Source organism: Callorhinus ursinus, unplaced genomic scaffold, assembly GCF_003265705.2.
Source record: "Callorhinus ursinus isolate GAN/ISIS: 27379988/994484 unplaced genomic scaffold, GSC_fseal_2.0 scaffold74, whole genome shotgun sequence".
Classification (NCBI taxonomy): Eukaryota; Metazoa; Chordata; class Mammalia; order Carnivora; family Otariidae; genus Callorhinus; species Callorhinus ursinus.
Genome location: NW_027397136.1, coordinates 2628322 through 2656172, shown reverse-complemented (window position 1 = coordinate 2656172; position 27851 = coordinate 2628322). Strand labels below are relative to the sequence as shown.

At 35.8% G+C, this 27851-nt stretch overlaps 1 protein-coding gene across 12 annotated transcripts in view; it reads left to right on the top strand.

Annotated features, from left to right (window-relative positions):
• The window catches only part of ERC1 (ELKS/RAB6-interacting/CAST family member 1), a 582903-nt gene that overhangs the window by 267973 nt on the left and 287079 nt on the right, over positions 1-27851 (top strand). For 9 of the 12 annotated variants that reach the window (XR_012376469.1, XR_012376467.1, XR_012376468.1 and 6 more), the window contains one exon: positions 11534-11665. The exons of the other annotated variants lie outside the window; for them this stretch is intronic. Coding sequence is in view for 6 of the 9 variants with exons in the window: in XM_073886912.1 (XP_073743013.1) it covers positions 11534-11665 (132 nt within the window). In the remaining 3 variants the exon portion in view is untranslated. The remainder of the gene's footprint in view (positions 1-11533; positions 11666-27851) is intronic. 12 annotated transcript variants of the gene reach the window in all.

Genomic DNA, 27851 nt, shown 5'->3' with positions numbered 1-27851 from the left:
TTATTGATTTCAGTGGCATCGATAGATGTCCAGAACCCTCCTTGTTCACAAACATCTTAGCCTGGCCTTTGGAGTGTCCCATCAACTAAACCTTTAAGTATTTCTGACCTCATTTTTAGGTGAGATACTTACTAGCATAGCTACTGTATCCTAGAGAAGCTGATAGTGTGTATGTTTCTTAAATATAATTTATTTGATTTTCTAATCTCTGCTCTTTTTCTACACAGAATCCTTTCTCTTTGGATATCCAGTTTTACCACCTAAAGATTCTGGCTTAAATGAACCTTTGTTAATGATCTCTACACCCTGTTTTGTTATTGTCTTATTCCTTGTTCCTCAGCCTGTGTGTTTAATTATACTTCATTGTTTTATACTTTTTACTATTTTATAATTGTTCCTGTGTGATTTAATCACTTTCTCTTCTCAACTAGTATATATCTGCCTTAGGTTAAGGGCTGTTTTAAACATTTCTTTTCAGAAATTTTGAAATATTGTTCATTAAGTACAGCTATAATCATTGTTATAAATAATAAAATAAAAAAGGTTTAGTTACAAATTAAAAAAAATCTTTGTATGATGCTACAACATTTAGCTTCCCAATATTCTCTAAAATTTCATAGGTTACCCTTTAAGGACTTTGCATATTTTAACAAAGGAACTGTCGGGTTTTTGGTTAGTTGAGTATATTTACCTTAAATATTTTTATTCTTTAAGCAGTAACACTCACTTTGTCTTTTGACCAAACTACAAGTTTTAGTCATATTCTAATAAGACAAAGTATACTGAAAGGGGAGGAAGCTCATATCAGTAGTGGTTTAGTGTTTTGTTTTTATTTATAACAAAGTATTTGAATTTAACCTTGAGAGAGGGTACTGTCACAGAGATTAATGGCGCTGCTGAAAGAACACTGTGGCTCTTGTGAGTTAACTCTCCTGAGACCAATGAATATTAAGAATAAAGTTCAAAGAAAGTGAAAACAATAGAAATAGAGATAGGGAAACTTTACATATATGTAGGTATATTCTCTTTTTAGATGCATTATCGGTGAAACCTTTGCGTTTTTCTTTAAAATTTGATTGGATTTGCTCTATCAATGAAAATTCTTCCATTTTGGTAAGAGATTTTTTTTTCCTTTCTGAAACAAAGACTACTTTGGTTTTCACATTGGCCATGTGGATAATTATTTAAGAAAACCTTTAAAAAACTTAAGATTGTCTGATACCTTTCTAGAAATAGTATGTGATGTGTCACCTGATTAGATACCACTGATATATTAATGATGTTCTTATAAAAATCGATTTTGGTTTCTTAACAGATATTCTCTACCTATTTAAAGATATAATCCTATATCATTTCTTCCTCTTTAATTAATTTTTTTTCTTGGCAAGACAGGTTTTTTTTCCTGTCTAGAATATGGGCATAGGTGGGTTTTTATGGTGTTCTTGGCAAATATTAAATAGAGTTAGGGATTACACTGGAAAAGTATACATAAAATTAGCATTCATTTTAACAACCTTTTTGCATAGTTGCTGGAATTAACTTGAAAATTTGGTTTTCCTGCAGGTGAAGCCCCTACTCAAATTGTTGACATGTGTGTGATTTTTTAAAGATTTTTGCCCAAACTGTGCTGCTTTTTACCATTTAGAAAAAAGCAAAACAAGTCATAAAATCATTTTAAGGAACTCTACAGTGTTGAAATGGACTCTATAGATACTTTTCTCTCTGGCCAAAATTCAGTTCTATTTGATAGCCAGTGGAATGTACTGAAGGAATGTTTCTTGGTAATATTCGTGTGTAGGTGGCCTACTAAGCTGCTTCCTCCTGTTAGGTTAGACCTATTCTATGGAAACTTTTAGCCACATCCTTTTAGCTTATTACAAGAATGCTCTCCATAAAATAATGAGTGGTTAAAGTTACATCTGGCACTAAAATTCTTACAAGTACTGTGTCCTCACCTCAGTGAAATAAATGGTTTAATACTTTCCTTTGTGTTGTGGAAATTCCTCCTTTATATTTGGAAAGTGAAGTCTCCGAGAAGATTCCTTTTAAAAAAGAGCAGAAGCAGGCACTATGTATCCCCTTTGCCAAGACCTCAAAAGCAAAAGTCATCCCCTTACAGACCACATCGGTTGTTTATTATTTTAAGTAAAAGATTATCTTTGGGATTTTTGGTAAAGACTTTGAAAGTTTATGCTTGTTCTTTTTATAAGCATTATTGATCAGAGAAGATGTATAGTAAGATTAGGAAAAGCCTATGTTCTTGCTCAAGTTTCTGATACCCAGCTCCCAGAATTTTTAGGATAAGAACCTGGCTCATCTACATGGGGTATTGGTACTATATGCTCTGTAAAAGTTATTTATGTAAAAGCATCATTTTATATGTATACATTTCCACTTTAATGAAATCCTTCTTCTCTTGTTTGACTTTGATTTTTAACAATTAAGGTTGTAACAGAGTTCTCTATAAACAGGGGAGATATTTAAGGGACTTTGGACAGGAGGGGGAAGAAAATATCTTTAAATTTTAAGCCAAAGCATTTCCTTAAAATAAAAAGTAGTTGGTGTGTAACCAGATTCTGTCTCTGTGTTAGGCTAGCTTTCTTTTCTTAAAATTGACTTCATCAATGCATCTGGCTTCAGTTTTTTCCCCCAGTAGGCGTATGAGTAGTTGGTAGTTGAATTCTGACATGTTGAATGATTTTAATGCAATCTTCTGTGTGTGTTTGCTTGGGGGATGGGGAAAAGGGAGGAAGAATAAGCGGGGGGGTGGGGGGGGGGGGGGTAATAAAGAATTACTGTCTCTTTATGTTAAGGATAATGGATAGCAGCTAACATTAATATCTTTTAGAACGCGTTAAAACCTTTTTGGTAAGTGGTGTTTACTCCAAAGGAAGCAGCTCTTAATATATTTACCCAAAGAAATGACCTCCATAATCAAGGCAGAGTCCAAATTGGGAAAGGGACGGGGTAACAGGGGAGGCTGGGTTACCTTGGATAATCTACGTGAGATCTGCAGTGACTTTCCCTCTGCTGCTGACAAAGGGAAAAGCTTAATAAGATCTGTCATTATCAAGTGATTTCTTTTTATGTTACTGTAGTTTTGAACCTTTTTTCCTTTTAATTTTGAGGGCGATGTGTGAAGAGAGCAAAAAATTATTTTATAATGTTTGTTTTGCCCTCACTGTCCTTCTTGAATGTTTGATTTGAAGGAAAGGCATTGGAGACTAGAGTCTTAGGTGCAGTGACAGAGCTGATGTCAAGAAGCAAAATTCAGATGAGTGTGTATTAGGAGAGTTAGTAGTTGTATGGGATTTGCTAGAATCCAGCCTTCTTGTTCATGTGCCTAAAGTTACAGCTGTCACAGCTTTTGCCCTTATCTCATTTGACTATAGGAGTCTTCTTATTTAAGGATATGAAGAATATTTTGGTAGCTTCCCACTTCCTCTCTCCCTCTACCATCTCCCCAAAACTAGTCACACAAACCCCCTGCTTTGAACCCTATACTCTGTAAATGAAGTGGTCTTATTTAACCTTATTTGATAAGTGTAGTTGGCATAGTAAGTAGGTTTCAGCACCTAATCTCGTGGTAGGAAAACTGGTCTGTGTTAGTTTTGATGAGTGCAAACATAATTTATAGCAGTTGAAGTAAAATTCTAAAGATAGTGCTTTCATTTTTAATGATACGAACTATTTAAAATGGTGAAGCATGTTCCTTTCCTGTCGCCGGATAGCTTTTAAGTGAGTTGTCTGTGGCACACAGTACATGTCTAAATTTTGGGTTTCCTAAATTGATTAAATAGAATGAAATTCCAAGTTAGAGCAGGTGAATGAAATTGTAGTTTCTTTCTCTATGTAGTTTTCCTCCCCCATGCTGCCAATTTGATATTTTTCTAAATAATGAGGGCTAGAAAATTGGGTAACTCCAAACAGTACAAATAATTCCCCTCTTTGTAATTTTAGATTAGACTGTGGTTTTTTGCTAAATTCTGTGATTTTTTGCCTCTTAAGAGTAAAACCAATTATAATGAAAATTCATAAGGGAACAGGATTTAAGGAGGGTCTTTAGTCAGTGGGGACCAACAAGACCAGGAATACTTCATTATCATAATTTCCTAAAAAATGGGTTTATTCCCCAAAGAAAGGAACTTTACTAAAATGTGAGGACTGAACTTATTAATAACTTCTGTTATATATAGCTCTTTAAACAACCACCCAGTAATTTTTTTCAGTTGACCTTTGATTGATTGGCATATCATCAAGTATTCTTACTACTGAACTACCAGCAAATTAAGTTGGAATCCTCTTCATTTTTACCATAATCATAAGAAAATATTTCATTAGAACTCAGTCCAGTTACAGGTTTTATTCTGAATAATTTTGGACAAAATGCATATTTTGTTGATGTCATATCCAATGGATATCCTAATTTTGTGTAGTATCTTTAATCTCTGCCTTTTACATATTAGGTAATCTGTGTCATTTGGTTCCATTTTAATATAACCTCATAAAAAAAGCTCTGTCTTTCTAGTCTTTACCTATATCCTAACAGGTATTTTTCTCTCAGAAGCAGTTTTGATAGTCACTGTTTTTCATGTCTCATTGCTTTGTTGATAATTCAGTTTTCTTAGGCTGGAAGTATACTCTGGCATACTATGATGATAATCTTCCAAGATGGCCCCAGATCATCCTTACCTCCTGGTGTTTGAGCCCTTGTGTAGTCCTCTCCCACATTGTATCAGGATTAGTCTGTGTGAACAATAGAAAATGTCAGAAGTGGTGGTATGTGACTTCTGAAGCTAGATCATAAAAGATATTGATGTGTCTGCCTTGTTCTCTTGGATCACTTGCTATGAGGAAAGCCAGGCGCCATATCATAATGACACTCAAGTAGCCCTGTGGAGAAGAACAGAGGCCCCTTGCCAATACCTATCACCAACTTGCCAACCATGTAAGTGGAAGCAGAGGACTGAATCCTGACTGACGTCTTGACTGTAACCCCATGAGAGACCCTGGAACCAGAACTGTTTAGCTAAGCTGTTTTTGAGTTCTGGACCCACAGATGCTGTGCAAGATAAAAAAATGTTCACTGTTGTTTTAAGCTGCTATGTTTTGAGGCAACTTGTTATATAACAGTAAACAACTAATACAGGCACTTTATATCCTAGGTATTAAAGTGATATGCCATATATTAAATTTTTTTTCCTTCAAATCCAGTTTGGTTTTCTCTGTTTGCAGAAAGTTAATGCTGTTTGAATTTGTTTTATTAATGTTATCACTGCAATAATTTTCGGTGCTTTAGATTGTTAGAACTTTTAGGCAGTTTGCCATAAGGATTCTCACCTATGTAACTCATATTTGTATGTTAATAGGTTGTGAGCTAAGAAAAGAGATGAATTTATTTTCTTTTAAAGATTTTATTTATTTATTTGACAGAGTGAGAGAGCACAAGCAGGGAGAGTGGGAGAGGGAGAAGCAGGCTCCCTGCTGAGCAGGGAGCCCAACGCACAGCTTAGGCCCAGGATCCCAGGATCATGACCTGAGCCAAAGGCAGATGCTCAACTGAGTGAGCATCCCAAGAGATGAATTTATAACATGCGTTCTAGTTATTGCTGTGTTGTCCAGCAGAAATAGAAATGTGGGCCTGTGTATAATTTTGAATTTTCTAATAGCTTCATTTAAAGAACCATTTTAAAAGGAAACAATAATTTTAATAATGTACTTTATTTAATTCAGTATATCCAAAATACTATCATTTCAACATATAATCAATGTGAAGATTATTGTTTCACTTTTTTTGTACTTCTTCAAAATTTAGTGTGTATTTTTAGCACATCTCAGTCTAGCCTAACCACATTTTAAGTGCTCAGTAGCCACATGTGGCTATTGTATTGGACAGCACAAATAATGTATTTAGCTGAAGAAGTTAGGATTTAATTGTAAGCTAAAGCAGCAAGTCAGTAATGCATATAAACAACAGGAATGATTTTCTCAAACTAAATTGTGCCATGTCATACCTTAACTTTAATCTCTGTCTATATTTAGTTTCCAGTAAGTCACCCTCTACTTTCTGAATACCTCAGATCCTTCAAACCTCTGGAATAGAAGGGATTAGAGATATTTGGAGGTTCTGTGTACTTTTCTTTTCTCTATGATGACAGTCTTAGAATAGCAGAACTGCCTCATGATTTATCTTGAAGACTGGTGAATGTGGACTTTTTAAAAGAGAAAGTAGAATTAAATTTGTATAGCATATAGTTGAAACCTTACGATGTACCTGGTGTAATCACTGTCACTATTTGAGTCACCGAGAAGCACTTCCCAGGGGTTTCAGCACATCCCCTTACTTCCTCCAGCCTGTGTTTACCAAGAGCAGAAGTATACGAACTCCTTTGTGTTTTGCAGTTTCTGCAGATCTATACTTTACTGACATTTTATTGGCTCCCACATATTCAGAGAAGTGGGTGCTGTCACTTCTTCTACTTGAAGTTTAGACATTTTGTGTCAAACTCTATCCCCAAAATCTACTCACACCTATTTTGATAGGTATTTAAAAAACAAAAAAAAAGGAAACTATTTGCACAGAAAGGGAGATAGGGGACAATTTTCAAAGCTCTTGGCTTGGTGCTGTGTCTTATACGTATGCTATTGGGATATTTAAGCTTTAGGTATTTTCAGAATAATAGCAGAACTTATTGCAATAGTTTATCTCTTTAAAAAAATGTTCTCATTAGAATAGTCCATGGTTACCTAAAGACTGGAAAAGAATTTCTCATAATTTTGACCTGCTATGCAAATTATTTGCGTGAAGAAATTCAACTTTTGAATAAAAAACCGAGGAAGAGAGTGACTTGAAATTCATGTTTTTTTCACCATTGTCACTGTCTTGAGATATATTTGCCCAGTCTGTTCTCTTTCCAGTAAATAGTTAACCCATATGTTTAGAGTATCCATACCTGAAATAGTTACCACATTTATAACGATTTCCAGAAATTCATGTGTTGTTATTAATTTATTTGCAGTATGTGCTTTTCTTGGCAACATTTTTAAATTTGATTTTCAATTTTTGTTTGAACAATGCTTATTTATATCATTTACAAAGTGACATAATACTACATGGCTTATAATAGTGATAGTCCTCTACCTCATTTTTGTCTAGCCTGGATTCCTGCTCCCCTGAGACAACAAGCATGCTTTCAACTTTTTTGCTTGTTTCTTCTGCTGTTTTCTTCCACCTCTCCCAATGACATTCTTATACTGTTGTTTTCTTATTTTTCTTATTTGGACATTAGTTTCTACTGACTTCTTATGAATGATTAGGAATTAGCCTTTCTAATAAGCAAATCACCACACACACTTTGTTATTTCTGCCTTTCCAATATAAGTTTTACATTATTATGTCTCAGGCACATAGTATATTATGATTACATTTCCTTTACTGTACTTGTGGTTTTTTCTGGTGGTGATAATAGCTTTGGGTTTTTTTTATTTGTTTTATTATTTATTTGTATACATATCACCAGTTTATTCCCAAATTCCTTTCTCCTACTATAACATTCCTCTTGATGTTGGTACTATTATACATCATCCCTTATTTATTAACCTCGTAATCTATTCATCCACCTTTTTTCTTGGAAACATCTTTCCTTGAGTTTCTGTCCTCTCCTCTGAATTCTCTTTCTTCTCGAGGCTTACGGTTACCCTTGTGGTTCCTTTCACTACTCATTTGTGGTAGATCCTCTTTTTTCTGGGTCCCATGTCTTCCTCTTTCTAGGTTGACTTCCTAAGTTTGATGGAGCACATCTCTAGTAGCTTTCTGAGAGAGTCTGTGATGTGAGGTAGATTTTTTAAGACTTTGCATTCTTCCTTTACATTTGATTGATAGTTTGTATATAAAATTCTAGATCAGAAAGCATCTTTCCTTCAGAGTTTTGAAGTTGTCTTCTGATTCTCTGTGTTTACATAAAAAATTCCAGTGCCTTCCAAATTTTTATGCTTTGTGGGCAATCATTTTTGGCCTTTCTAAAACTTAAAAATATTTTCTTTAGTATTCTAAACTTAAAAGAAAGGTAGAATACCCATATTATAGTCTAAGTATAGAAAATTTATTTAATTTTCACTGAAAGTGTAAGAACAAGGAAGGATAATTATAAATATGATCTAGCAGTGTGCTTAGGACTCCAGTATTTGTAGAACTAAAAGATTCTATTCATTTCTGGCATTGGCTCAATATTTTATTAAATGAAACAGATTCAAGATGTGTAATTCAGTACAAAGGAAACTTCCTTGGTTTACCTTAGCAAATATCTATTAAGATTCCGAAAATAAGATTGGAGCCACATTTTACTCAGTAGATGGTTTAAGTAGTTATGGACTTTGTTGGTTTTGGTGTTGAAGGTGATGAGAATATTCGCTGTCTTCATTCTTTTGTTGCCACCATTTTACATTGATTTTTTTTTTTAAGATTTATTTATTTATTTGACAGAGAGAGACACAGTGAGAAAGGGAACACAAGCAGGGGGAGTGGGAGAGGGAGAAGCAGACTCCCCGCTGAGCAGGGAGCCCGATGTGGGGCTCTATCCCAGGACCCTGGGATCATGACCTGAGCCGAAGGCAGCCACTTAACCGACTGAGCCACCCAGGCGCCCCCCATTTTACATTGATTTTAAATTGTATTGTAATTATAAGTTACATAATTTATAGTATTTCATAAATATTATTTAACAGTTTTCTGCTTTTTATTTGTGGTATTTCTTGACTTTTGTTCTTTGTCCTTATTATGGACATACGTTTTGAGCCAGCCTTTACCATTAAGTCCAGAAAACTTTTCTTAAAAAATGGCCTTGTACACAGAGCTCATCTGGTAGACTCTGATTTTAGTACTGGTTTTGATGAAACTTTCAATATGAAAACCTGCCCTGATTATCTGCATTATGACAAATTACTAAGTATCCTCTCTCTAAAATAAAGTTTTACTGATAAAGCCACAAAGCTATTTTTCAGCCCATGCAGAAAAGCAGATAATCCTGTTTGTTTGAAATAGGTTCTGGGAACTTATCTGGGATAAGTTTTTCAGCCTCAGTTTAGGTTAGAATAACAGAAGCCTCTCAGGAGATCTCCCGAAGACAGGTTAAGAGTAAAGAATATCACAGATTGGACAAAAACATAATAACGAGTTATTTAGAACCAGTTGATAATGGGAAATATTCATGTTTCTTTTTGTTTACAGCGATCTGTAATTCAGAATCCCTTGTTACTACAAATAAAGTTATTCATTGGAGGTTTTGAGAGGACTGAACTCACTGACAATTGCATCTGTCTCTTTCCACATAATCCTTCTGTTGGATTTCATATTCTTTGAATCAAAAGAAACTACCTTAGCCTTTTTTTAAAATTTTATTTATTTATTTGACAGAGAGAGAGAACGCACAAGCAGGGGGAGTGGCAGGCAGAGACAGAGGGAGATGCAGACTCCCCGCTGAGCAGGGGGAGCCCGATGCAGGACTCGATCCCAGGACGCTGGGATCATGACCTGAGCCGAGGGTAGTTGCTTAACCAATTGAGCCACCCAGGCACCCTACCTTGGCCTTTGTTTCTCTTGGCATCATTTCCTGTCCCTCTCTGCTTGGCATTGTTTTAGAAACCTTCAACAGTAACTTCAGCAGTTTTGGAAGCTGCACTCTGCTGCTCATGGGCGGCCACCTGGAAGCATTAAGATTTCAAGAAAGAACATTTTTTGATATAGCTAAACTTCCCTGTAGAAGACAGAACCTTACTTATGGGGCTAAATCAGGGTATCTTATAACATTTTCTCCTGAAGAATGAACACTTAAAAAAAATGAACGTGACATACATTACTGAAATGTGAATATTCTTTTTTTTAATCTCATTTTTTTAGTTGAGAAAAATGAGAGAATAAAAAATTTGTCAACTTTTTTTTTAAAGATTTTTATTTATTTGAGAAAGCGAGAATGAGAGAGAGAGAGAGCACATGAGAGGGGGGAGGGTTGGAGGGAGAAGCAGACTCCCCACTGAGCAGGGAGCCTGATGCGGGACTCGATCCCGGGACTCCAGGATCATGACCTGAGCCGAAGGCAGTCGCTTAACCGACTGAGCCACCCAGGCGCCCAAAAATTTGTCAACTTTTTATTATGAAAGATGTTAAATAGTAAGATACTCTTTCAGTGCTGGGAGAAGAATCTGACTTACCTTTTTGACAGATTTCGAGTTCTGGATTTCTGAAGACAAAGTTGTTAGAAAGGACTTTCTGTGCCTTGCACTTATAAAAGTGAACTACAGTCTAATTAAATGAGAGTTGCATAGATGAATGATAAAATCCTTTGATATCTTTTACTGGTACAAGTATTCTGAAAGTTGGAGAATGTTTCAGTAACTCTTGTTCTTTTGTTTTTAATTTAATTGTATTAATAAAAGGCAGCGCTTTCTTTTTAATCTTTTGGTTCTAGAAGAATTCAAAGAGGAAATGCTTAATAATAACCTGATGAATCTAATTCTTAATACTGCTTGAACTCGGGGCGCCTGGGTGACTCAGTCGGTTAAGCGGCTGCCTTCGGCTCGGGTCATGATCCCAGGGTCCTGGGATTGAGCCCCGCATCGGGCTCCCTGGTCGGCAGAGAGCCTGCTTCTCCCTCTCCCTCTGCCTGCCGCTCTGTCTGCTTGTGCTCTCTCTCTGTCAAATAAATAAATAAAAAATATCTTAAAAAAAAAATACTGCTTGAACTCTGCTTCATTTATTCTTCTTATTTTAAGATCTTTCCTTTCTTAAATGTTCTTAAAGTTCTGTTGGATTTTGTCTTTCTGATAGAAATCCATATTTACCTTCCCAGGAGTGAATTCTTAAGCTTATTTAGAATATCAAGGTTAGTAGGAATTGGTTGGCTAACTAATTTACTCATCCTTAGCCCGATCACTTAAATCCAGTTACCAATTTTAGTTTTCTCATATGAGTTTAAGAGAAAACTGATGTCTTAAAATCATTAGGAAACCACTTTCTTTTTCATTTACTTTTTTTTTTTCTAAATTAGTTTGCTAACAATTGTCTATATAAAGAATATGATCTGAAATATCATGCTATTTATCTAACTTTTCATCAGGGCTGAACTTTGCAGGGAGAGACTGTTTTGGTACTGAGTCTTATTACTTAGGCTTCATCAAACCTGGCTTAAAGCCCAGTTTAGAAAGTAATTCAAAAAACAGCTTTGTGTTTTTAAGTAATCAAAGCCCTTGCTGCCTATGCTGCTTAATACGGTTTTTTCTCTCTGTTACAGAGAACAAATCCATCACTAATTTGTCTTGCTTAACTAACTTGACCTTTTGCTCTTAATAATCTACTTCTCCAAACTCCTCTTATACTTCTTTTCTTTCCTTGTTCTTTCCTCTGTGAAGATATCTTTCTGGCTTGGATTTACTTCTGAAAGGAAGAATATTTCATAAGCAAATAGTCCTTTCTTGATAAATAGTCTCTCCTTGCGTTAACTAATTAGTCTACTTCACCTAGTCTTCCATCGTTTTCCAGGACAGTCTCCGTAAGAAGGATGACAGGATTGAAGAGCTGGAAGAAGCACTAAGAGAAAGTGTACAGATAACTGCAGAGCGAGAAATGGTGCTAGCACAAGAGGAGTCAGCCAGGACCAGTGCTGAAAAACAGGTCTGCAATTTTAAACAGTTACTGGCAATGCTGCTGGTTGAACAAAAGGTAAAACCCAACCAGTATAGTTTAGGTAAACTGTACATATGTTTATAGGGTTTCAAAAGCACTTCATCAAGTGTAAGTATTTAAACCTAAAAAAGAATTGAAATAAGGTTGAATGAGAATGACTCCTGTTAAGAGTCTCTGCATTAGTAATTTGGAATTTATTTCACATACATGGCTGTGGTATATGCTCATGGATCTGGTGAGATGAAATGGAACTTGTCTGTTTGTTCCAAGACTGGTCACAATCCTGCTTTTAAATTGAATGGGAAAACACAAACATTTCTGAGTTTAAATGTTAAATTGAAAAAACAGTTTATTTATTTTATACCCTGCCTTGTTCAAAAGAGCAGTTAAAGTTATAACAAGGTATTAACAAGGTTAATAGCAAGTATGAAGGACATTGTTACCGTGACACCTGAGAGCCCCGGAGCAGCATGCCTCAGCCCTGAAGTGACTTGTTAAAGGATTCTTACTGCTGCCTTGTGTGGTGGTTGCTCTATATATTCTTCTGTCTTTTAGATCCCCATACACTTGCTTTTGACTTTTTGTTAGGTAGGATAACTAACATTGGGAAATGTGAATGGAAAAAATGGTTCTAACAAGCAAAGGCTCTAATCTCAATTCCTAGTATGAGTGTGATTTGAGGTTTTGAATCTCCCTCACACAGAGATTCATGACATTTCATTTTTTCAGTTATTGTTTCCTTTCCATTTCTTTGTTGGAGAACTATACCTGCTAAAAAGGTAAAAAATTCAGTGAGAGGGTAACCTGAATCTTTGGGGAACCTCCATGATGAGACCACTGTGGTCTTGTGAGTTAAGGTAGTTGCTTAGCAAGGAAGCGGACATGATGTAGTGTGTGCCATAGGGAGTCCCTTCATAACTGTGTTAGTATGAGGCTGTGGTTTCTTTAGTGCTAAATATAGAAAGAAAGACACACAGTTTTTAGCCATACTGAAGAAAAATGGAACTCTTCACAGTCTTTCAGTGTCTTTCAGTGCCCTGTTCCTACATAAATGCCTTGTCCACTTCTAATCTGAATATTTCCTGGTACACAGTTAAATAGAGCTTGGGTAGTAGAGAGCTTCAGAGAAGGGATGGTGACAGCGATTGATGCAGGTGAAGAGGGATTTTCTTTTATCTTGATTTTACCTTTTTTATGTTTTTACCTTTATTTTCAAAATGTCCCCATTTTTTCTTTCTTTAAAGATTTTTTTTTCTGCTTGGGGTCATTATTTAGTGACAAATCTTACATACTGGGGATCATGTAGAAATGTCGGCAATTAATAAACATCACGTCATTATGGCATATAAATTGCTAGTATGTTTTTTTTTAAATGTCTTATTGTGTGAACTAGTTACAATTTGCTTTTTTGGGGGTGGATTTTTATATATTTATGTGTTTATGTATTATTTATAATAGGCTTATTTTAGATCAGTTTTTTGGGGTTTGTTTTGTTTTGTTTTTTAGTTTATAGAAAAGTTGAGCAGAAAGTCCATGGAATTCCCATATTTTCCTTCCTCCACCTCAGTTTTCCCTATTGTTAACATCTTGCATTGGTGTGATATATTTATTAGAATTGATGAGCCAGTAGTGATGCATTATTAACTGGTCCATAGCTTACATTTTGGTTCGCTCTTCATCTCATACAGTTCTGTGAGTTTTGCCAAATGTATCATGTCATGTATTCACTATTACAGTATCATACAGAATAGTTTCACTGCCCAGAGAGCCTCTATACTCTACCTATTCATCCTTCCTCCATCTCCCCAATCCTTGATCTTTTTCCTGTCTCCATAGTTTTTCCTTTTCTAGAATGTCATGTAGGTGGAATCACACAGTATGTAGCCTCTTCTGACTGAGTTTTTCCATTTAGCCTTGCATTTTAGGTTCTGCTGTGTCTTTTTGTGGCCTGATAATTTTGTTTTACTTTTGAATAATATTCCATTGTATAGATGTGCCACAATTTGTTTATTTCAGTTGAAGAACATCTTGATTACTTCCAATGTTTGGCAGTTATGGATAAAGCTTCTGTGAACATTTATGTGTAGGTTTTTGTATGGACATAAATTATCAACTCATTTAGGTAAATACCTGGGAATTGCTGGATTTTATGGTAAGACTATATTTAGCTTTGTAAGAAACTGTGAAAACTGTCTTCCAAAGTGGCTATATATAATTTGCTTTTAATTGCATGCTTTTTTCTCTCTCTCTTTCCTGTTTATCTTTTTTTCCACCATTCTGCTACTCACTGCCTATCTGAAGCTGTTGAGTGAAATATTGCATGAGACCAGTCATTTGGGCTCTAAGTGGTTTAAGGTATGAAGAAGCCGCTTTTGTGTTTATATTTCTGAGGCCATGTAACCTTCATCCATTGTCCCTTCCTGCTGTCATCTTCTGTTCTTATTTTTATCTTTTTCTGTCTTCTAACTCCACTGTTAATTTTACTTATATGTATTAATTGTATATACCAAGGTAATCTATAAATATTCATTTGAAATATCTTAAAAGGGTAAAGCTTTTTTTGGCAAGGGACATTATTCTTATTATCTTACTCAGGTCCAAAAATTACCTATCTCTTATCTAAATTTAGCCTCTTAGAAGAAATAACTCCCTCTGTTAGAAGGAGGATATTTCTTAATCTCAGGAAACAAACTGAGGGTTGCTGGAGTGGTGGGGGGTGGGAGGGATGGGGTGGCTGGGTGATAGACATTGGGGAGGGTATGTGCTATGGTGAGCGCTGTGAATTGTGTAAGACTGATGAATCACAGACCTGTACCCCTGAAACAAATAATACATTATATGTTAATAAAAAAAAAGAGAGAGAAGATAGTAGGAAGGGAAAAATGAAGGGGGGGAAGTCAGAGGGGGAGACGAACCATGAGAGACTATGGACTCTGAGAAACAAACTGAGGGTTTTAGAGGGGAAGGGGTGGGGGGATGGGTTAGCCTGGTGGTGGGTATTAAAGAGGGCACACATTGAATGGAGCACGGGGTGTTATATGCAAACAATGAATCATGGAACACTACATCAAAAACTAATGATGTATGGCGATTAACATAACATCATAAAATTTAAAAAAATAGAAGGAGGATATCTGTATCTCTTGATTGCTTCAGAGCAAAATTATTTGGGAATAATCTCTTAAATAAAATACAGAGCCTTTTAAAGTTTGAGAGGGGAAAACTCACAAAGGAAAAATTTTCTTCTTATAGGATCCCCTTATAGTTTCTTTATTCCCAATACATGCTGCTCCATATCGAACCCATGCCCAATACATGAAGAAGTTGTATAGTGATCCCATGAAGGAAGATGTCCTATAACCTGTGTTGTCAAATGGAGAAATGAAAGTGAATAATCCCATGGGGGGAAACCCAAGGGCTCCTTTTACTTTTGCTTTGTGCTTTTTTGCATGGATTTTCTTCTTCTGAAACTTGCCTCTGCTCAAGTTTAAGCAGGTTTTGTTGAATGTGAGAGTCCACATTTTCTTAAAATGAGACTAGAGTAAAATCTGTTCTCTTAAGTCTCAGAATTGTGGGGTAGTAGGGAGCAATGTCTTTAGTTCAGCAGTGCAGCTATAAACTTAAATTTTTTGAAATGCTTTTTTTTTTTTTTACTTGAAAAGAATGTTTTAAATATCTTCACTAAGTAAGTTTATTTTTTGAAGAAGGCTTTTGCAACTACATTGCTAACTAAAGTTTTAAAAAATGCCTCTAAAGTAATAAGACATTTTCTTGTAGCTCAGTAAGCTGGATTTATATCTGTTCCTAAAGAGTATTTCTTAATGTTTTGAGCATTGATAAAGATATATCCTCTCAATGTAACTAAAATTTGCACATCAGTTCTGACTTTTATTTTTAAAAGCTCATTTTTAATAGTGGTACTCTTTTTTTTTTTAATTGCCATTTTGATGTTTTGGCTTGTATGTTAAGTATAAATTTTGACCTAGAAGATCATAAGGTTTTACCTATGATTTGCAGGTAGTTATAGATCAATGAGCATTTTTTTAAAGATTATATTTATTTATTCATAAGAGACAGAGAGAGAGAGAGAGAGAGAGGCAGAGGGAGAAGGAGGCTCCCCGCTGAGCAGGGAGCCCAATGCGGGACTCGATCCCAGGACCCTGGGATCATGACCTGCGCCGAAGGCAGACGCTTAACCATCTGAGCCACCCAGGCGCCCTCAATGAGCATTTTTTAGGGTTATATCCTAAAAATTTTTCCCCAGATATTTGCATATTAAATGTTGTGCATTCTCATAATTAAAATCACTTGAACAACAACAAAAAATGGAACTCCGATTAAATGGTATTTTATAGCCTAACAGGACACGTTGGACCTGCTTGGTTTTTACTCTGGATCTCATAGAGTACCCAGCTTCTTCCTTCAACATTCAAATTCTTTTCCTTCGCTGCCAGCCAGATAGGCAGGTGGGAGAGCCAGGATTGGCCTTCACTGTCAGTAGTTCTTGATTCTTTATTGTGAAAATGGACAGTAGAGTCATTTAAATTTGATCCAGCCTCTGCATCTTACAAAGTTAAATAGCTTAAAAAAAGTAAAATAAGAAGACAGTGCTTATGGAATGTACAGTGCACATTGGTGGTACATGCTTCATTATGATTCGCTTGTTTGCTTCTCCTGTTCCATTGTTACTTTTGAAGGCAGTGGATTTTTTCTTGTGTTTCTGCCTTCTTCAATTTCAGCTTAATCAAATTTCTTATCCTCAGCCACGTCTGGTTTGTCAGACACAGTCGTGGAGGAAATGGAGCGAGGTGCATGAGTGACTGGGGTCCAGACTGCATTTGGCATCTGCCAAGTGTCCCATCTTTTTACCTTCTTAAAGATTTATTAAATTCTCTCTTGGCTGCAAATCTACCCAGCCAAGAGATACAGCATTTATCACCATGATACCCAAATACTTTCTCAAACAGAACAAGTCACCACTACTGAAGCATCACTTGTAACTGGGTAGCCCGTAGAAGACTTGTGCTAATAAAACCGTAATTGTACTCTCCAGTCCTTCCCATGGCCTTCTTTCTTTTAGCTGTTCCCAGAATTGACAGTTTATTCTTTGGCCATATAAACGTAGTCCTGTACTGGTCTGAACATTTATAGTAAATGATATTTCTCATTTTTTAAATTAAATGGCAGTAATGCTCAGAAAATAAAATAATGACCCTTTTACTAATGCTACCCTTTCTGCAAACATTTATTGAATACCTTGTAGTTTTCCAGATATTACACTAGGCACTGGAAATAGAACGATAATAAAGGTAGCCTCTGCCTCAAGAAGTTCATTGTTTATTTGGAAAGACTGAAGAATGAACCTATAATTATGGTTCAGTTTCATTAAGTGCCATGGTAACGATCTGAATAGAGAGCTTTAAGAGTAGAAGAGGAGGGGCAGGCATGTGATCCAGATTGGAGCGATGCACAGAAGGCTTCCTGGAGGAGATGACTAATGCATGAGCTGAGTCTTAAAAAGAAAGAATTAAGCAAAAAGAAGGTGGTAGGTTATTCACCATATTTTGTGTAGAGGGATCAGCATATGTGAAAGCTGGAAGCATCAGGAAACTTTAAATAGTGTTTAGTAGCTATAGTTCAGGATAAATGTGTATGGCATGATCTATGGGAGGGAGGGGAAAGTGCATACAATCTGATCATGCTGAAGCATGTTTAGTCTCATGTTGTGCTCCAGCATTTAATTTTATGTTCAAGGCAGTGGAGAACTATTGAAGCATTTTAAGCAAATCACAATATTTTTTCATGAGTTTGCTTGCTCATTCATTCATTCATTCATTCAACAGATCTTTATTGAGTATCCAGTGGTGCTATGGTAGTCTGGGGTAATATATTGTGATGAATAAAGCAGCTATGGTCTCTCCCCTAAGAGAGCTTACAGTCTGCAGAGGGACACAGACACTAATCCAACAAAAAACCCATTTAATTACAAGTCATCACAAAGTGCTATAAAACATAGGAATGGATTTTCTGTAATAGACAATAATTTGGTGGAATTTGGAGAGGTTAGAACCTATTTTTGATGGAGTGCTCAGAGAGGGTCCTCTGAGAAAGTAACATTTAGGGCGCCTGGGTGGCTCAGTTGGTTAAGCGACTGCCTTCGGCTCAGGTCATGATCCTGGAGTCCCGGGATCGAGTCCCGCATCGGGCTTCCTGCTCAGCAGGGAGTCTGCTTCTCCCTCTGACCCTCTTCCCTCTCGTGCTTTCTATCTCTCATTCTCTCTCTCAAATAAATAAATAAAATCTAAAAAAAAAAAAAAAAAAAAGTAACATTTAACCTGGGTCTTGAAGGGTGAGAAGCCTGCCATGTGAAGAGTGGGGAGGAATCAATGTTTGTGACGGCAGTAAGGTGGAAAGCACTGGACATATATGAGGACGACTGGTGTGACTTGAGGGATGGAAGCAGTGCAAGGCATGCAGGACCTTACATAAGGGGTGGCCAGAAGTTTGTGTTTTTTTATTTTATTTTATTCTTTTTTAAGATTTATTTATCTATTTGACAGAGAGAGAGACAGCAAGAGCAGGAACACAAGCAGGGGGAGTGGGAGAGGGAGAAGCAGGTCTCCTGTGAGCAGGGAGCCTGATGTGGGACTCGATCCCAGGACCCTGGGATCATGACCTGAGCCGAAGGCAGACGCTTAACAACTGAGCCACCCAGGTGCCCAAAGTTTGTGTTTTTTTAAGAATGGTGGAAACCATTAAGAGTTTAATCAGTGCATGACATCCGCTGATTGTGTTTTTAAAAGACTGGCCACTAGTTGAAAAATGGATTCCACAAGGCTAAGAGTGGAAGCAAGAAGATCAGATGAGTTATTAGAGCAGCCTAGGCCAGGGTCTTCAAATTGAGGTACACATACACTTGGAGATGGCACGAACACTTTCCAAAAGGTACAGGTCCTCAGCTTCTAAACATACTTTTCCTTCAAATTGATCTGCCTCAGAAGGCACCTAAGAGGAGCAGATTCTCTTTTTTTACTTCCCTTTTCACAGTGTGCATCCCTCACTTTACAATAGGCACACATCTCCTGAATTTAATATTTTCTGTTCCTCTAAGGAGAAAATAAACGCCTCTGGAACAGTTACAAACAGATAATTCCAAATATTGGTGTTAAGAAGATGGATCAGAAAAGTCAGATTGTTTACTATTCTTTGTTTTCAATAGAATTGAAGGATAACCTAATTAAGTTGCCAGCTGATAGATAGTTATAAATAATTTTTAATAATAGGCTACTGTGTGATTGGGGGCATATAATTCTGAAGGAGTGCAAAAAATTAAGATATATTGCTATAAAAAAGCTCCTTCCATTCCTATCTATTTATTTGTATAAAGGTTTCTTAGTACTTACACCTATGAAAAGGAAGCACACAATAGAATTGATACAAACCCTGAATAAGTAATATTCATCAAGGAATATCTAAACTAATAAAATAAAAATTCCATTTCATTAAGATAAATATTTTAATGGTAAGATACATTTTTAATAAAGTTTTACTTTTCACATTAATAGTATTCTTTCAAAATATCACATGTATATTAGTTTCGATTGATTGTATGTTATTAATAATTGTAATGATCAACTTGAAAATTTTTTAATAGATTTATGACCACAGGAAATTCTGTAAATATGAGATTTAAACTTACATACTTATCTTTGATACAGAAAAGTATGAGAGAGGATCTATATAAACAGTCTAGCATAAAATAAATTACATCAGTATAAAATTTTAGGAAGAAATGGAACAGAAACACCAGGTCAAAGAGAAAAAGGAACATGTAAAATTTTTAATTACGTAAGAACAGTTTATCTTTACAATTTTTAAATAGATAAAAGATATCAAATCACCATAGTATTTATATTTAATTGATACTTTTTTAAAAAAAGAGTGATGCTTTATTTTTTAAAAACAAATTTTATTATTTTTTTTTAAGATTTTTTATTTATTTATTTGACAGAGAGAGAGAGATAGCAAGAGCAGGAACACAAGCAGGGGGAGTGGGAGAGGGAGAAGCAGACTTCCCGCCGAGCAGGGAGCCCAATGTGGGACCCTGAGATCATGACCTGAGCCGAAGGCAGATGCTTAACGACTGAGCCACCCGGCACCCCTAAAAACAAATTTTAAAATACCAAAGAAATCACATTCTTTGCAACTCTTTAAACTTACGATGTTTAAAAAATAGATATCAAGTTAAAATCATAGTTGTGTAAACTATTTAGGAGGCATACAAGGAAAATCATGTAGGCTCCTGGTCTAGGCAAGAAACTAAATTAGGAAATAGGTGGGTAAATTGAATAGGGGCAGTGGGGATGGAGACAGGTGGACGGATTTAGAATGTCTTTGGAAATAGAGCTAAAAAGACTTGATGAATTGCATGTATGGATAAGGCTGAAGGAGAAAACAAAGATGATTCTCCAATTTCTGGCTGGACAACTGGGCAGATGTTGGTTCCATTTTCTGAGATGAGAAATCCTGAGGGGTAAACTTGTTTGAGGATAAGAACTAAAAAATTGTTCCAAAACAGTGCTAGCTACATTATTATTAGTAGTAGAGTTGTTACATCAAATGTATATATCAACCCAGTTTTCTCTTCTGAGGTCCAAATCAATGAAGTAGACAGTAACCTACTTCATGTCTACTTCATACCTTTTTTCAGATATTTCATCGACATCTCAACCTGAAACCATCCAAATCCAGAACTCTGGATTCCTTGCCTGAGACCAATTTTTCCATCTCATGGAGAGAAAATACTCTTATCCTACAAAGCTGAAATTAGTCATAGCGAGTGTTAGGAGAAGCAAGTCCGAGAAAGGCCGAAGTGATAGGTCAGGTACAGAGATTGTAAACTCTGGTTCTCTAGTAGCTAAGAAAGTGGGTTCTGGGTTAGAATCCTTGTTGGAATTATGGTTCCATCACTTAAAAATTGTAATTTCGGGCAAGTTACTTCTCTGTCAGTTCCCTGAGCTATCAAAGATACTTACCATAACTGCCACACTAAAGAGAGGTTTTTGTACAAAGTACTTTTAACAGAGTTGGCATATAGTAAGCGCCCAGTAAACCTTAGCTACGACTGAGCTTCTGTTGTTAGTACCGTGGCTCTTGATAGCTCCAAGGGAAGGGGTTGTTCTGATCAGCAAAAGGCCTGAGAGAAACTTAGTATCTACAGACCCCACCTGGTCAGTTCAGTATTTTAACCTTCTTTTTGTTAAAAGTTCCCATTTTCATATATCGTTTTAATCCTTGTGACTCTTCCCTGCCACTTGCCAGCCTGGAATGTATAATATCTGCATCAGCTGGGAATGCCACAGCCAACTAATAGGTTGGTCAAATGGGTATCCTTCTTATCATTGGGTTATTCATTTTCTGAGAGTCTGTCTTAAGTCAATGCAGGATCTTAGTCTGTCCATCATTTTCCAATTTTCTTTTAGGTTTCCCTCATAGAAATAGTTTTAGTAGCTTTAGTAAATGGCTACAAACCTGTGCTGTAAAATCCAGTCCTAATGCTGTCCCTCAGTTTTACAAAGTATGTATTATTCTGTGACTTCCTTTAGGAAGGAAAGTAGGGAGGGAAAGAAAAATAATACTTTCTTTATTTAAAACAAAATGAGAATTTGAGAACATTATGCTTAGACCTTATTCATGGAAGTAGGAAGATGGAGAAAATTTAAGATTAAAAAAATTCTGTGTTTGATCCTTATAATCTTAAATTGGAAATATCTATTTGAATATTCATGACTTTTTCCTCTTCAACACTAAGATGCGTGCACGCACGGGCACATACACACACGTTTCCTGTGTACTGAAAATACCTCAAAAATATTATTTCATTTGCAGTGCACCCTTGTAATGCCCAGGTATGGTATCCAAATACCATTCTGTATTAAAAGGATTTGAGTTCCAAATAGAAGTTACTTTTTTCTTTTGACATAAAGTGAATTCTATTTTTCTTCACAAGTGCTTATTTGTGACCAAAGCCTCTATAGTCTTTATAGCAGCACTCTTCAATAGAACTTGGACACAATGAAAATGTTTTATATCTCTTCAGTATGGCAGCTCCTAGCCACACATTGCTGTTGAACACTTAAAATGTCGCTAGAACCCCTGAAGAACCGAATTTTTACATCTATTTAATTTTAATTAAATTTAAATGGCCACATCTGGCTAGTGGTTACTGTACTGGACAGTGTGTTGGACGGATGGATACTTATATATACACATACGTACTTAGCAACTACTATTTAGTTTTTCCTCCTGAGCCTGACAGAGTTATAGTACTGATATATATATAGATATAGATATAGATATAGATATAAGGAAAAACACTTTCCTGATGTTGATCCTTTTTTTGTTTTGTTTTTGGAAAAACATCTGTGGTCTAAAAGCCTATTTGTCAAAAGTAATTATTACTTTAAGAAATAATGGTGAAAGACTAGGTTAGTAGAGGACTAGGTCACTTTCAAGAGATACCATAATTATGTGTATGCGTGTATTACCCCATGTTCATGTAATATTAGACACTTCAATTTATAGCATGCATGATGGAATTAGTATAGGAAAAAGAAATACAAAAGTTATAGAAGCGAGAAAGAGGTGTCTGTCCATAGAGAGAATATGCCACCCTACTGTTAAGAGTTTAATGGCTTCATAGATACCACTTATTCCATTACTCTGTTATTCATTCCAATAATGCTTATTGAGAGTTTACTATGTGCTAGAAACTGGGAATACATTAGTGAACAAAACAAATATGGTTCCTTTCCTCCTGGTGTTTATATGTTAGGGAGGTTGATCACATGATCACAGACATAAACATATTCTTTAAGATTGTGATACAGGCAAATAAAGTATAGAATTATAAAAAGAGTATAACAAGGGGAGCTTATTTAGAATGAATGGTCAGGGAAGGCATCTCTAAGACATTGATACTTGACACATGAAAAGTAAATAGGAATTGGGGAGATTTAGAATTTCAAGAAATTTACGTCAGTGGAAACCACCTGTGTGGACACCGTAATAATGGGAAGAGCATGGTATAGTTATGCTATAGAAGTAAAAGAAAACCACCAGTTAGTGGAGAATGCTGAGTAGAAGTGAGTTGGTGGCTGGGTGGATAGGTAGGTCAGTGAATGAGTAAGTAAAGGAATGAAAGAACAGATGCTATGACAAGAAACTAGAGAGGAAGATATAGGATGTCATGTCAATGATTTTAGATTTTATATTAATCATAATGGTTAGCCTTTAAATCATTTTAAGCAGAAGAATGACAAAAATCCATTTTATGTTTTAAAAGATTATTCTGGCAGTTATATGAAAAATAAATCAGGAGTAAGTAGGGAAAAAAATAAACAAGGGCAAAAGGCAGAGTACCTGTTAGGAAGATAGTGCATAATCCAGGAACATAATAGGGTGTTGGCAGTGGAGATGGAGAGATTTATTTGGAGATAGATGCAATAGGATTTGCTGATGTTTTGCATGTGGAAGATTGGGGAGTGGGAGGTGGCAGGGCTGATGGCCATGTTTTCTGCCATGAAAGCTAAGTCGGTGGTGGTGGTGTTTATCGAACTGTGGGGAAAACTGAAGGAGGAGCAGTTTAGGGTAGACATTCAGCTATGTGTATATTAAATTTGAGATACTTGTGCCCTCTTTCTCATGAAGGAGTTGTCAACTAGGGACTTGGGTATATGGCTTTAGCTCAGAGATGTGCTGTGAGCTAAAATAGAAACTTAACTCCAGTTACTCTCAAATGCACATAAATTGAGAAAGTATTATTACTAGAAAATGTGACACACTGAAAGTACATAGCATCTTACTCTTAATATAATTACAAGGTTTGAGGTACTGACATTTATTGATTACCTATTAACTGCTTGTCATCATGATAAATACTTCATAGTATTTAATCACTTAAATTCTTAGATATATTAGTGTTTCCTGGAGAGAAAAAGAACATGGGGGCTCATTGGATCCTTTTTCAGAAGAACGAAGATTGGTTTGCATTTATTGAACTACATGTTCCCTCTGAATGAAGCAGTGTCTTCATCTTTATTCCATCCTCTTGTCTGGATAAATCCTACTTCTCCTTCCATAAAACCTTCTCTTCCCCCCCAAGTCTGAGTTATATGTCTCTCCCATGTTTTTCAGCAGCACTCTGTACTATTTGACAACACTGTTATTATTACTTATTTACTGTCACTTTAAGAGAGTATCTCCATCTTCTCTATTAGAATGAAAGCTCCTTGAGGGCAGGAGTTGTGTTTTGTTTATTGTTGTATCCTTAGGACCTACCATCATGTCTGGTACATAGTGGCATTTAGTGAATATTTTTTGAGCAAATGAATTAATAATGAGTGAATGAATGAAATTTTATTCTGACCTCCTGACTGTTTGCCCTCCTGGTAACAGAAGCATCACTTTATTTACTAAACAACATAAAGTTCAATGGTAATTTTATGAGTTTTACATTAGTTACCAAAAAACATTTTGAATTATTACAAAAATATGTTGAATTATTACAAAACTATTTTCAATTGTTTTTATTCTTTCTTGCAATTCCTCTCCATGGGATTATTTTTTTTCAAGATTTTATTTATTTGTCAGATAGAGAGCACAAGCAGGGGGAGCAGCAGGCTCCCTGCTGAGCAAGGAGCCCGATGTGGGACTCGATCTCAAGACTTTACGATCATGACCTGAGCCGAAGGCAGACGCCCAACCAACTGAGCCACCCAGGTGTCCCTCCATGGGATGGGATTTGATGAAGCACTTTGTCATCTGCCAGAAAAACTCAAAAAAGATTTCACACTTGTAGATTTAAAGATTTAGATATTATTATTTGAAAGCTTATTTTTTGTGGTAAAGAGTATTTGGTTTTAAAGCGTGGTAGCTACAATGGAAAAATAAAATTTAGAAATCCTCATCATCCCTGACTTATCCTTACAGTGGGAAGTAAGGGGACTTATTGTGTCTCATGCAGCGAATGCGCAACACTCTGTCCCATCATGGCTGATCTTTCAAACAGTGGGAACTAGCAAAAAGTGGTGTTGTGTACTGCCTAGTCTTCAGCACTGAGATAGCAGTAAGCCATGTCATAAAAACATGTAAAAATTCAAAACATTCTACAGAACAGATGTAAACTCTGATCAAATTAGGATGAAAATGTTTTTGATCCTACTTTATTTCCTTCTGGTGGGACTAATACTTCTGATCATCATTGGTGAATCTGACATTAGGTTTTGCAAGATTTGTCTCATCTCTCCTGCCTTAAAGATAGATTTATAATATTAAGATTGTTTCCTTGTATACAATATTTTAATGGGCTATATTTATATTTTGTAGAAGTTTCTTAACATATTTTTTTCACTATTTATCCTTTATGCCTTAAAAACTGATTTCTCTGTTGGTAGTGATGGAATTTTTGAGGTGGGTAGCTGAGTGGTCTAAAAGTATTATAAATACAAACATGTTTCTCAGAACTACGTGGAAACTTTCAGTCTTAGAAGAAAATTTAGTTGTAAAATAGCGGTATAAACTGTGCTTTTAAAAGAGATTACCGATTTCTGCAGAAGTACCATTTTTGGTCCGTGCAAAGATTGAAGGTACTTTGTGGAAAGATACTTCATTTTAAAAAAGATGTTATTATGAAACATTCTATTGGTAAACATGAGGAAAGTACATTTTTAATATTCCAAGAATCTGAGATGGTGACAGTTAAATTCACTATCATTTTCTCTTTGCCATTGTGTAATCATTTAAGTATTTAAATCAAGCTCTGTCAAGAGGAACTTAGTAAGTTTCATTGTAGACTCTTGCTCTAATGTCAATGAGTTTGAATCTCCTTTGTTATGGTGACTGGTTATGAAATCAGTCACTTGACAGACCCTGAAGTGAGACTGCTGGAAATACGTCATGTCTGCCTTCATGGTGACAGCTGGCTACAAAACAAACCCCACCAGAGCCATTCTGCAATTGACAAGGGACTTCAAAGGCCAACAGGGCTGCCACTTCAAAGAGAATTCTGCCATCTCTGGCTTGTTGAAAGAAGAAGTTAAATGGCTATACCCTGCCATAGCAGAAATCTCCATGTTTAGACTTCTTCTTTTGATCTTAGAAAGATGTATGAAATGGGCTTTAAGTTAAAGGAATGATATAGTCTGTAGCAATGGCAACCCAATATTATTCTGCATTTCAATCCACTTATTAATGGAAATGACCAAAATATGTTCAAATAACAGTAGGCCTAAAAACTCAAATGTCTCAGCAGATGAGTGTTCAGAAGAAGAATTGAAACTTCGTATTACTTTCACAAATGTGGAATAAGTCATATGGTGAATAAAATGGAGCTCTCAGTGTGTTTTTAAAACTCTCCTTCAATTTCTCCTGGTAATTTTTATTTCCTTTAGTAGAATCGTGTTCTGAATATTGATAGTAGAAATGGCAGACAACTAAAACCTGTAGTCTCAATCCAATTTGCATGGTTTAAACAGACATTTCTCTTTCTCCCCTTTCAGTAACTCTGTACTTGAAATTTTAAACTACCTTGTACTGTTTGAAATGTTATTCATCAAGTTATGCTGGATACGATCTTGAAATAATTACCTCATCATTATATTCAACAAAGGAAGGATCTCAGAGTTTTAGTAAAAGTCTTCCAATAAAAGATCAAAATACTAACAAGCATCTTTGAAGAATAACAATGAAAAGGCAGCAACATGAATTCTTTCATTTAGGATACTGATGGCCCTGAAAGATACTCATTTGATGGAGTTATGTGTAGTATACTTGAAAAAGAAGAAAGGAAACTTTATAAATAACAGGGCAGTAAAAATACAGAGATTTTATATGTAGTATGAAGTGAGAGTAGGGCTTGGGCGTGGAGTTTAAAATTATTACAAGTCAATAGCATGACCTTTTTTAAATTGCAGTGTTTTCTCTCTCATCCTCTGTATTATAGAAGGATAAAGCTAAGAATCCTTAGATTATTTTGCCCTGATCTTATTTTCTTTTTTTCTCTTAAAACTTCTACTTACATATAATAAAAAGGTTGACTTAGCAGAAGTTTTAGGCACTATAATAACTTCCTCTATAATTTTGCCAGATGGGGTCAGTAGACAACAAGTAAAGAAATTCTGAAAGGAAACTGGAGCTCCCAGGAAATAACCACATGGGATGGTATGACTGAAAAAAAAAAAAACTTTTTACACATGAGTGGTTTGTAACAGTAGTTCTTAAAGTGATGCATTTGGGTTTGCCTTTTTTATTATAGTTTTTTGTTCTTGAAAATTTCTGATAAAATAGTACATGATTATATTATTCTGGAAGTTGAGGAAATACCTATGTTTCTAAATTTTGGCTTGATTTTTCCTTTTCATTCAACAAAAGGACCACATCTGTGTTTTCCAAAGTTATAATCAAATGAAAAATTAACTGCAGTGGAAAAGAAATAAAACCTTGGCACACCCCAAAATTGAACCACAGAAATGAGTGCCAGAGTCTATAGATATTGGTTTTCAAAGTAGACATGTTTTTATACTTCTGACTAAACTCTATAACCACTACTGCACTGGGAAGCACTTTTGGAATCTATGTGGCAGATCTGTAACAGATGATATTGAGTTTGCTTGTAATGAGTTCTTGGGGTGTTTGGCCCTTATTCTGTTATCTCCTACTGAGAAGTTTGATAAACCAAATTATTGACGATAGAGGCAGTCATCCAAGATATCGCTGAAGTTGAAGTCATGAGAGCCAGATGGCTTCCCACTGATTTTTATATGCAGTTTATGTTCTCCTTGGCTGCACCTTCTTGGATGTTTTCAATAAAACATATTTTCCTAGGGAAATATACACAGCAGGACTTACCCTACACAACAGATAGTTTTTGTGTGTGGCAGACCCATGCTCTAGTTTGGCACTCATTTGTCCCCTCCTCTTATCTCCACCCTCTTTAATGAATGAATAAAGAGGTAATAAGGGCTAGTGTAAAGTGCAGTGAACCAGAAGTCAAGTGATGGGGATTCTAGCTCTTCTGTTTACTAGCTGTGATTTAGGGTAAGGCTCATAATCTTTCTAAGCCTCTGTAGTGGAATGAAGTAATTTATTAGCCCCACAAGTGTTTTGGTAGCCTATA